General features: G+C 39.3%; 2 protein-coding genes across 4 annotated transcripts; both read right to left on the minus strand.

Annotated features, from left to right (window-relative positions):
* Positions 1 to 706: 706 nt before the first annotated feature.
* LOC148722874 (beta-alanine-activating enzyme-like) lies at positions 707 to 6,450 on the minus strand. Of its 3 annotated transcripts, none has more exons than XM_088733333.1 (5): positions 5,701 to 6,442; positions 5,049 to 5,241; positions 4,329 to 4,740; positions 2,354 to 3,490; positions 707 to 1,590 (listed from the first exon to the last, which is right to left on the minus strand). In XM_088733333.1, exons 1-5 carry the CDS (start codon positions 6,291 to 6,293, stop codon positions 713 to 715), a joined length of 3,213 nt encoding a protein of 1,070 aa, XP_088589459.1. In that variant the 5' UTR covers positions 6,294 to 6,442; the 3' UTR covers positions 707 to 712. The 3 variants fall into 3 exon arrangements, with proteins under 3 accessions (XP_088589459.1, XP_088589458.1, XP_088589460.1); XM_088733332.1 differs by having other exon boundaries at positions 2,354 to 3,877; XM_088733334.1 differs by lacking the exon at positions 707 to 1,590 and adding an exon at positions 1,624 to 1,998 and having other exon boundaries at positions 2,354 to 3,877; positions 5,701 to 6,450.
* A 376-nt stretch (positions 6,451 to 6,826) lies between these two features.
* On the minus strand, positions 6,827 to 9,724 carry LOC111343673 (uncharacterized). Its single transcript, XM_088733335.1, has 2 exons — positions 8,842 to 9,724; positions 6,827 to 7,939 (listed from the first exon to the last, which is right to left on the minus strand). The coding sequence occupies exons 1-2, from the start codon at positions 9,511 to 9,513 to the stop codon at positions 7,664 to 7,666; spliced, it is 948 nt and encodes a 315-aa protein (XP_088589461.1). The 5' UTR covers positions 9,514 to 9,724; the 3' UTR covers positions 6,827 to 7,663.
* Between the last annotated feature and the right edge of the window lie 1,809 nt (positions 9,725 to 11,533).

Consider the following 11,533-nt stretch of genomic DNA (forward strand, 5'->3'; position numbering starts at 1 on the left):
ACTTTTGAATTAGTCAAATTCAGTCAAGAAGTGAAAAAAAGTAATTCACCCGTCAATAAGTGAACGATGCAAAAAGTTATTTCCAACTATTCTCGTTTCGTAGCTATAATTTGTTTTAGGAATACAAAGGCTGAAATCAGAAAATCGAGTACCATTATGAGGGAAGGGGGGTAGATGGAATTCATACGATTTTGCTTATTTTAAAATTTGCCCAGTTAACCCTCCCTTACCTCCCCCTCTGGGGCTCTGTAGTATTCTGATGGTCTCCCTTATTGACAGGCAATTTTCCACAGTCTCTCTTTAAACTCTGTTAGAGATGATTGATCTCCCCACTCCCCCAGAAAACCATGTGACCCCCTACAATCTTCCCAGCCCCTCCCCTCCCCCCATGACTGGTCCCTAAGTTTAATAAGAATATCAGCTTGATGAAGATAATTTGTTAATAGCATATTCTTATGTGGATAACAACAGAGAAAAAAGTTTTCCGATTGAGTTCATCTTGCTGCTAAAATATTTGATGAATTTGCCTTTTCAATCTTAAAGAGGTTCACGAGAACAGATCCTAATTGAACTTTGTAATTTACAATATTTTCTGTCCCATGTCTGCAGAAAAAAATTATTTAGTTTGGGAATTATTGAAATTAAAATATAAGTGCTTATTTTTAAATGAGTGAAAGGGGAATTCTATTTTTTAAGTCAACAATGCTAGTAGTTACTTTTCGGTTCCATTTAATATTTCAAGTGAGTAAAGATAGTTGTCCCTGCAGCCAATAAGAATTTGATTGTCAACTACAACAGGCGAAGAAAATACTTCACCAGGCAATGAATAAAAAGCTAACAGAACTCCTGAATAAAAATCTAGAATATACAGGGTTCCAACACTTGACAGAGCAAACACTGCTAATTGAGTGTCACACTTGTCACAACGCCCTGCATTATCTGTTGCGTGACAGGAAATATTGCTGTTCACCATGGCTACATAAGGACTTGAATACACTGGCCCATCAGTTGTAAAACTCCATGAGAGCTCTCCATTTAGTGACAAGCAATACACACATTTGTCATGAGAGCCAAACACAATACAGCCAGAGAGCCTGCAATCATGTGTTACATCCTGGTACAAAGTTGATGAACAGAACACTGAAGCTTGGGTCTCAAACTCCCATAGCTTATTACATTGAAAGTCAAAACAATAAACAAATCCATTGACGCATGCACAAACTATACCAATGGGTGTCAATAATGGTGATGCAAACACCGGCTTAGGACACTGCTGACTCCAAAGTACTGTATGTTTGGTAGCATCAATGGCAAGAAGACAGCCAGTCAGTGTAGCAATGAATACTAAGTGTGGTTTCTTACTAATACATGGAGAACTGAAACAAGATCCTCCACCACAGTGTATTGCAGCAATGCACTGCCTGTTTGTAACATCAAGGACATACAAATGGTGGTCATGTGACCCTACCCAGGCCAATCCAGTCTGTGGGTCAATGCAGGGAGAACTTTTCACAGCTGCACCTGTTTGAAATGTCCAACTTATTTCACCGATGAAGCGGTTAAGTACATATACTTGGCCATCATAACAGCCTAGAAAAAAAATATTAGGTTTCAGTTGATGAGAAGGGGAGCAGATCATTGTCTCCGTTATTACAGGGACTTTTCCAGGGTTTTTGTTCCTAGGTCTCAGACTGATTTTTCCAGGGCTCCAAATTTCACCTTAAAAACCTTTAAGATTTTCAAATCAATTTTCCTTACAATCTACATACATTTCTTAGAATCTAAACTTTGAAAACTTTATTGCTTGAGTTAGGAAGATTTTCAGGACTTCCCAGGACACACAGACCTTTTCCAGGACATTGCAGTCCTAGAAAATGTCAATATAAAATTCCAAATATTTCAGGACCCATACAAAACCAGCTATACATACATACATAAACTTATTTCCATTCAGATTTATGAATAGCACTAGATGTGCTAGTATCTCCGAACATATAACTACAAAACAAATGACAATAAGTTTAAAATTGAAAGAAGGGAGGGGATGGAAGGGTGGAGGAAGGTTTAGAAAAAAAATGAATTGATGAAATGAATGACGAGATAAGCAGCAGGCTCCTTTCTCCTGAGAATGTTTACAATGGATACATTCTTACATTGAGAATTTTAATATTGGTAGTGCAAAAAACACTCTAGAGAAAGTGAAAACAAGGTCAATACATGTACTTTAAACACTCAAGTGTACATTCAGATCCTGTAACATAATCACAAGGTAATTACCATATTTGCCTAGTTTATTCCTGGTTTGCTCCCACAGTGTACTCCCTTGTATCTAAAAACAACATACAATACTTACCCACTACAACATATCTACCACAAAGTGAAAGAGCTGCAGAGGATTCTATTCTGTCCCCCAGTCTACTCTCCCACAGTACTTTGCCATCACTCAGTCTGATGCACATGAACACATGACTGTGGGAACCAATGAAAACTTCCCCCTCAGACCTCCCTGGTGCATGCACCACAAGAGGTGAGGCATCAATACATTTGTAAAGACAAGTTCGCCACTGACAAGAAACGGAAACTTTCCCTTCTGCAGTGTTAAAATTTCCTGTATCTGGGTTGACAGCCATGGAACCTTTATGATCTTGGACAGAAGAGAAAAACTGGTCAGGGACCCTTGGTATTAAAGGTGTCCCTGCTACCTCACAAGATACAGCACTGGCTGAGACACTGGCTTGACTGGCAGAAAATGTTGGTGCCTTGCTTGCCACAACCCCATCTGTGCTTGGTGTTGAGTGTTTACAAATGTTACAAACATTAAACTGGTTTTGTCTCTGCATAGAACAAAAACAGGTTTTCAATTCAGTTACATCTGACAGTGCAGTTATATTAGAATCCTTATTTTCTTCTAGGGCCTGGATCTTTTTTGCTGCCTTACTACTGTAATGGGAGGCAGCATCAGCCAGAGTTGAGAACAATCTTTTCACTCTAAGAACGGGTATTTCTTCAAAAGGAACACTGGATGAAGGAGCTGGAGATATTTTGTTTGTATCTTCATGAAGATGATGTGTCTCCTTAGAGCTCAGATCATTTCTTTCATTGGGAATATTGAGTTTCCCCTCAAGGTAGTTACAAAGAACACCAAAAGGTTTTGTTAAAATTATGTCCAATAACTCTGACAGATCAACTTCTGTCTCCTCTTCAGTAACAAATGTCTCAATTAATTCCATCAGCCTTACTGCATTAAGAGATGACCCACCACAAGAGATAAACATGTCATCTTCCTTAAAATCTCTTTGTTTGATATGAAACAAATCCTTGGCCTGTTTTTTCACATTGTCTGTAAAAACCTTCTCTTCACCACTGGTTTCACTGACTCCCAACACTTCATTCCAGGCATATCTGAGAAACTCTCTAGTAGACATGTCCTTTAGCTTTGTTCTTTTCTGGGCCTCAACCAATAAGGAGCCTCTATTGACCTTCCCATGGGCTGTCATTGGCAGATGAGAAATCATATGTACAGAGTCAGGCTGAGCATCAACTGGTAAGACCCTCCATATGCTTCTTTTAAAAGATGACAATTCATTGTCATCATGTGACAGAGATTTGCTTACTATAAATAAATGAAGTTTATCAAGTTTTCTGGTGGCAGTTTTGTCTAAAACCAGGGAACATGTTATTCCTGGGATCTGCTCAGAAATTTGCTGTTCAATCCAATCAAGATTTATTCTTTTGCCCATTCGCTTGATCTGCCTGTCTTTGCGTCCTCGGTAGCAAATGGTGTTGTCTTTCACAAATGCCCAATCCCCTGTGGCACGCATTGTTCCTGGTTGGAGTTGGGTCTCATTGTTTAGAAGACACACCCTATTTGATCCACCTAACAAAGGAGAAAAAAAATCAGATTTACATGATCCCAGAAATAACATGTTTCCTGGTTTTAGACAAAACTGCCAACAGAAAACTTGATAAACTTCATTTATTTATAGTAAGCAAATCTCTGTCACATGATGACAATGAATTGTCATCACTGGTTTGTCAGCGCAAGCTGTTATGTGTCTACCCTCTTTAAATAAAGTCGATTATTATTATGATTTCTCCTTAAAATGGAAAAAAATAGGCCTGCATGTCCCCTCCTAAAAAGAGAGAAAAAAAATCAGATTTGTATGTTCTCTCCCCAATTACTCACTACATATGATCTACATTGAATGCAGAGGCAAGCAAACATCAGTATCAAAGAAATCATGTATCACACTTGTAAACATTAAAGCCATCTTCTATAGCCTTTCATCATCTAATAAGCTTTAAGTTAGTCACCACAATTAACTAACCAATGTATATTTGTCCCACTCCTTCTGAAACAATTTCCCCATTTTCATCTTGCACCTCAATGATTGTGTCCGACAGAGGAGCACCTAGTGGTACTTCTGAATCATTAACTTCCTTGGCTGAGTAGTTCTCCAGATCTCTGTGTCGAAATGTTACATTTTCACAAAGATCACCACTTCCATTCTCCAATTTGCAATCAGTAATTTTATGACAAGATGCCCAGCAGGAAACCTCTGTGATGCCATAAAGATTGTAGATTGAGGTTTTACTCTGAAGAGACCTCCATTTCCCGAGGGTGGAGAGGGTGGGGCAGGTTTCCCCACCAAATGCCAGCACTCTGAGAGATGAATCTTTACTGAGAATCTTTGACTGAATTAGTTCTTGACCAATGTGATACATCAAGGATGGAGTGGGCTGTTTAAGATATAGAAATAAAACTTAGTTGCTTTGCAAAAGAACTTAATATGCTGTACCACTTTGTTTTATAGGTGATCTGTGCAATCATTCACTCCAGGTGGTTTTCTGACAACTTTGCAGGAACAAATTTCAGTTTGTATGTGCATTTTCTCATAGTTAATCTTTGCTGAGGAATCGCTTGTCAGTTTTGAGTATCTGGTTCAAGAAAAGGGGGGAAGTCAATCCCGTCCTTTTCTTATATTATATTATTGGTAGCACCAACTGGTGTATGGTTTTCAGGGTCTTGTATCTCAAAAAACTCTTACCTGTAAAATAGTCACCCTTTCTTCATCAAAAAGAATATTGCAAAGCTTAGACGGCACCATTTTAACACTGTCTGGCACAATTACAAGTCTGGCTCCTGCTGCAAATGCCATGAACATCTGAACAATGAAAGGATCAAAGGTGTAGGGAGAGGTAAGGAATATTACATCTTCAGACGTCACTTGGAAAATGTTCCTGTTGAATATAAAGATTATGCATTACTTTTAGTCCTAGATTAAACATTTTTTTATAAATGTTGTGGTGTATGGATTTTACAAGATGATTCAGGTGCTGTTGTAAGCGTGGCATGCAGAATATTTAAAGCTTTCAAGAACGAGGTGTGCATTACTTTATACAAAAGTGTCAAGCCGCTCAAACTGAAACAACAGAGTATTTAATCAAGATTTGCACACCTCTTTGCAGTCATTGCAGTTAATTTGCATTCACATAACCTTTGCCATGATTTTCATGAAGTAGGTAGGTAAATTACCACTGAACACGTTGCCAGGTGGGAGGCGCGGGGGCCTCATGGTTTGTGCGCATGACTCTGAATCAAGTGGTTCAGGTTTGAGCCCTGGCTGGGGACACTGTGTTACCTTTTGTCTTTATTACCCCTAAATCTAATACAGTGACTAAACATTGGCGCAGACTCACCTCAAGTCAATAATATTTGGCACTATACACATGTGTGGCACTCTGATGACTTTTGCTTCACCTGTTGTGCCAGACGTCTGCATGACATATGCAAGGCCTTGATTCTCAGTATTCGGTTTTTCTTCCTTCAGTTCATCCAGTCGTCTTATGGGTATAAAACCACTGTTAGCAAGAACTTGATTCCAAACAAATTCTACTTTGCTGCCTTCGGGTAAAGACGTTTTCCATTGCAGTAAACAATTTTCAAATGAATCGAGTAGATCTTCCTCTAGAAACAAAATATGGACGCTCAGTTTTAATAAAAACTTGCAGACCATGTCTGGAAGCCAATTCAAATCAATGGGTGCGAAGCAATTTCCAGACTTCAACACTCCAAGAATACAAGACACCAAACTAATTGATTGTTTGGAGTATATCGCTACTGTTTCTTGTCCTTTGCACACTGTCTTCAAAAATGTTTTCACTTTGGACACTTGAGCTTCGAGTTCGTTGTATGTGATGTGTTCTTGAATTGACCCAGAATTAAAGGTGACGGCGACATTACTCCCAAAAGAACGGGAGGTCGCATCGAACAGTGCATCGAGAGTCGCCATCAAGCGAACTTATTTTAAATCATCTAGAGCAATAGTACTCGAAAAGAGTTCCCCAGTACAAGGAAAAAGTCATTAGAAACTTTTATCGTGTAATTTCAAGGAGCAACTTCAGAATACCCGGCCACTCACGCCCTTTATAAATCGAGTGCTCCCGTGGTCCGCAGTCCGCGCTGGGCTAAGAAATAAAACATACTTGCGAAGATAAAGAATAAAGTGCTACCGCTGTCAAACCCACCGATGTCGATGAATAAGTAGTAAACTAATTTATAAACTCAAGTGCTACCGCGGCCCGCACTACTGAAGTGGATAAATAACTAGTAAAGTAATTTTTAAACTCAAGTGCTACCGCAGTCCGCACTCCCGCAGTGGATGAATAAATAGTAAACTAATGTTTAAACTGAACTGCTACCGCGGTCCGCAGTACCGAAGTGGATGAATATGTATGAAATGAAGCGTTCAAATGAAGTGCTACCGCTGTGCGCACTACCGTAGTAGATGAATATGTAGTAATTTAATTTTTAAACTCAAGTGCTACCGCGGTCTGCACTCCCGCAGTCGATAAATAAGTATTAACTAACTTTTCAAGTGACGTGCTACCGCGGTCCGCACTCCCGCCGTGGATGAATAAGTATTAAACTAGGTGTTAAACTGAACTGTTATCGCGGTCCGCAGTCCTTTAATAAGTAATAAAGTGAGCTCTAACTTCAACCCTAACCCTAAACCGAAACCTAGTTTGAAGTGTTTTTGGCACTCCTTGAATAAGCAACTCGTTTAATAAGCAATGAGCTAAGCACTAGAATAAAGTGCTACGGCCGTGTAAATTCCTAAACTCGATGGAAGCTTATTAACTTTACATACCTATACCGGTGGGCCCTTTATTTTTTATTTTATTTGATTTTTTCATGTAATGCTGGCGCGCAAAAAGTATCGTTTTAAGATAAAGTAGTGTAAACAAGCATCTCAACGAGGGTAATTTTTAATTTAATTCGACCGGTTTAAAAATACAATGAAATACAAACATAGAATGAAAACTATACTTAGAATGTAAGAAAAGGTACTTTTACTGAAATGTTATTTTTGAAAAGCAGGTATTAAATTCCAATGTTAAAAGCGAAAACGTGTCCATTCAATGAAATGGTTTTTGAAACATTAATCTTAAAAAGGAAATCTAAATTTATTGCTTTGAAGGTGTTTGTTTTTCTTAACTTATTTCTGCTCGTCCTATAGAAATGGATTTTATTTATATGTTGCTATTTCGAGATGTGATTATTGTCCTGAAGATATTTTCTCATTGGAACTGTATTATCATTATGTAGAGGCTTGGCCAAGGCATTTTCAAATTCGTTTAGACTGACATCCGTACAGTTCGGCTAAGGGTTTGGCTTCCTTTTCACAAATACCTTGCAGGTGCTTTTTGCTCTAGGTATTCTAAATTCCACAATTCTTCCAAAGCCATCTTGCATTAATGATTCTGTAGCGGTGTTAAATTCACTTTCGGCAATTGCACGCGCTGATCTTTTGCCATGTTTGAAGGAACGATAAGATACCACAGGGCCTTGGGTCATTAAGACGTTGTCCCTGATCGTTTTTGTGGTGGGCTGATCGATGCTTTTATCACAAGCTGCGTTTGTGACTTCTTTAAGAAACTGAAAAAGGAGAAGAAACTAATTTAAAACAATGCAAGTAAACTAGAGAAAGTTAGTTTTCACCTCTTATCAATGAGTTATCCATTACAATAGTCGGAAAAAGATTACTGCATTTCTGGTAATATAGAGGTGACCCAGGCTAACTATTTTAGTCACGTAAACAATTTTAAGTAGAGAGAACATATAGGGCGAAGTTTAGGTATGGAAATTCCTCCCTACTTTAAAGGAAAGGATTAAGAAGATTATTATACCTAAACTTACTGTTCATATTAGGGAGAAAAAATACTCGCCACATGGTAAGTTTCACGAATGTATATTTCCATGATCAAGTGAATTTCAAGAACTAAACTTCTCCCCATATGTTCTCTCTATTTAAACATGCGTACGTGACGCAAAAAGTGAGCCTGGATTACCTGTGGTAATAGTTATTTAGTTCGTGATTGACTCAGGTAACGTTGCAGAGTAGTTTTAAAATTAGTTTAGAAAAACAAAACTAATCGTATCACATTGGCCAATGACAAAAAAAAAGAAAAAACAGAAAAAGCGCGGAAAAAAATTCGCAACCAAGTAATGATTCATTTTCTTTTACCTCGAATTGCCTGAGATATTGAAGAAGCACGTGTTTGAAAAACATTCGCTAAACGGTGTAATGGAAAACTACGGAAAATTACTGTCCACTGTCTAAACTCAAGTGCAAAGCTCTCTAAGATGTGGATAAATCATTTAAAGAGCTTTGCGCACGCCATCATTTTCTATCGGCGAATAGAATACATTTATGGAAAAAATGAAATAAGCGGATTTTCAATAGGACAAGGCCGAGTTTCTACTAAGAATAATTGGAATGTGCGCAAAATAAAGGTAATTAAAGAAAAATGCAAGTTTTTGTTGTTATGATTGCTAACCTGACAGAGTATTTCCTTCTGTGTCTCGAGGTGATTCACGAAAGATGCTGCACTTTCTAGTGTTGTTTTGGATATCGTTGTATCAGGCTGTGACGAGGGTACACCGGCCAATAGATCTTCCAGGGCGTGATTAAAGACATGTAGAGCGCAAGCTATTCTCGGAATAAGTTCTGGCGTCTTTGATTTGGGTGGCACTTTCCCATTTCTGATGGCTTCATTGACCTCAGCTACGAACTCGTCCATTTTCTCCCTGAGTAGCTCCTTCCCTCCTTCGTCGAAGACGAATTCAACGTTTTCGTCAATTCCATTTATATTCTCGAACATTTCAGAGAAGTCACTTACCACCTCGGTGGATAAATAATCGGTGGCTGCCTCCATTTCAATAAGGGTTGGACGAAAGGCAAGGGGGGTGGCAAGAAGGATTCTATCCACTAGGCCGTGTCCTTGATCCATGCGTGTGATCAGTTTGGCAGCATTTACCAGTTGCGTGGAACCAAGGAGACAGAAGGGCGTATTTGGAAGGATCAATCTGCTTTCCTCTGTAGGGAAGTGATATGAGCAGCGCTCGCCCGAAAATAGTTTGCAGAGAAGCTGGATATCTCCGGTAGCATTGTCTCCATCGGACTTAAGAAGCTTGTTTAATATGTCGAAGATCTCTGGAGAAAGAATCATTCCTTTCTTCTTCTTCGCAAGTTTTACCAGTCCCGACGAGGTGGTTTTGCTTATTATGGCTTCGGTTAAGCCTAGATTTTCCAGTGAATCCTGGGCTGCATACTGGATAGCAGAAGATTTTCCTTTAGGAGACAAAAGTAACAAAAATTTGATAGCCTCATAATAGAAGGTCTTTTAGATTTTAATTGAACCTACAGCAAGATTTAGTGATGAAAACCTATTGGCGTGCAGAGGGCAAGGGTACTACGAGAAGTTAAAAAGCAAGTGAAAAAGATTCCAATTGAACTTACCCGTTCCGGGGTTTCCCACAAATATAGAAAATATGTTTAATGGTTGCTTGTGTGTGGTGATGTTAACTTGTGCGTTGTTGGATGCCAGTATGAAGCCTGTAGTTGTTAGCAGCGAAGGAATAAAATATCCTTCGCAGCTTCCGACGGAGACGGCCTTATTCTTCACAAATTGATAGACATCTTCGTTGGGAAATAGCTTGTGGTACGGGAACTGGAACGAATTCAATCTTTTCTGAAGGTTGATCCATGTCTGTTCGTGCTGTTTGTTGAGTTTGGATACAGCGTACATTTTGATGTTGAAGGCCAGAACGAGTATAATCTACTGAAATTAGGAAGGCCAAAACGAGTATAATCTACTGGAATTAGCATGGACTGAGAAGGGAATAGCCCCTAGGGAGCAGTGCAGACCGCCTTTGCTAATGAACTTCATAGTATTGTATGGTGTGAAATAAGTTATTTTTGCCACTTATGAGATAATTGACGCAAGGAATAGGAAAGTTGTGATATAAATGATTGAAACCGAGATGTAAGGGTGCGGCCCGCCTTTGTTAGTGAACTTCATTGTATTGTATGGTTTGAAATAAGTTATTTTTGCCGCTTATGAGATAATTGACTGCCCTATCAAACGCAAGTAATAGGGAAGTTGTGATAGAACTGATTGAAAGCGGGATGTAAAGGTGCGAGCCGCCATTGTTAGTGAACTTCATAGTATTGTTTGGTTTGAAATCAGTTATTTTTGCCGCTTATGAGATAATTAACTGCCCTATGAAACGCAAGTAATAGGGAAGTTGTGATAGAGCTGATTGAAACCGGGATGTAAAGGTGCGAGCCGCCATTGTTGGTAAAGTTCATAGTATTGTATGGTTTGAAAGAAGTTATTTGGTGCGGGATTTTTTCATTGAGGGGAGATTTTGTTACTTGGAAAGGGCGGCGTGCTTTAGGAAGGTAAATGGTCTCCGAAACTTGGAAGTTATCTTTCTTTGCTTAATATAAATTGAAGTATGGAAGAGAAAGGAATACAAGTTGCAATAGGATCGAAACGTGGGCTGAAAAGTGTAAAAACCAGTGCTTGTAGTGAAACCACAACATTAGAAACAGGGAAAGAGGAACGTGCTACGCAATGTGGAATGTCTCTTAAAGGGAGTTATGGTCGCAACTGTGAACACAAGAAGTGGCGATACGACAACCTGGTAGCGCAAATGCAGGACAAAGAAATGCTGGTGTACTGGTTAATGGATGAAGGGCTTATGGCGAAGGGACGTTCGTGTCCGATGTGTGCTTGAGAAATGAGTTTGACGAGGTGCGAGGATCGATCGGATGGTTTGAAGTGGGAATGCAGAAAGCAAGTTAACGGTAAAAGACACAAGGCAGAGGTTTCGATTAGGAAAGGAAGCTGGTTCGAGAAGAGCAAGATGACTTTAGATGAAAACGGTGAAAAACTGGGCGGAAAAGGAAAAGTGGTACAGATCGACGAGAGTAAATTTGGCAAGAGGAAATACCACCGAGGTCATGACGTCGAAAGCCAGTGGGTCTTTGAAGGAATCGAGGAAGGCAGCAGGAAATGTTTCGTCGTGGCAGTTGAAAAACGGGACGAACAAACACTACTGCCCATTATCCAAAAATGGATTGAACCTGGAACTATCATTGTTTCTGATTGCTGGAAAGCGTACTCTACACTTGAGAAACATGGTTTTGAACATCGAACAGTTAATCACTCGGTAGAATTTGTA

The sequence above is a fragment of the Stylophora pistillata genome, chromosome 9, assembly GCF_964205215.1.
Source record: "Stylophora pistillata chromosome 9, jaStyPist1.2, whole genome shotgun sequence".
Lineage (NCBI taxonomy): Eukaryota > Metazoa > Cnidaria > Anthozoa > Scleractinia > Pocilloporidae > Stylophora > Stylophora pistillata.

Bases quoted from the DNA above. Each gene is read 5' to 3' on its own strand.
- LOC111343673 (XM_088733335.1), bottom strand. From the start codon at position 9,513: ATGATTCTTTCTCCAGAGATCTTCGACATATTAAACAAGCTTCTTAAG. The intron at 7,940-8,841 runs GTTAGCAATCAT...CTCCTTTTTCAG, and splicing joins AGAAGGAAATACTCTGTCAG to TTTCTTAAAGAAGTCACAAA.
- LOC148722874 (XM_088733332.1), bottom strand. From the start codon at position 6,293: ATGGCGACTCTCGATGCACTGTTCGATGCGACCTCCCGTTCTTTTGGG. The intron at 3,878-4,328 runs GTTAGTTAATTG...CTCCTTTGTTAG, and splicing joins AGTGGGACAAATATACATTG to GTGGATCAAATAGGGTGTGT. The intron at 1,591-2,353 runs GTAAGTATTGTA...TTTTTTTTCTAG, and splicing joins TGGTAGATATGTTGTAGTGG to GCTGTTATGATGGCCAAGTA.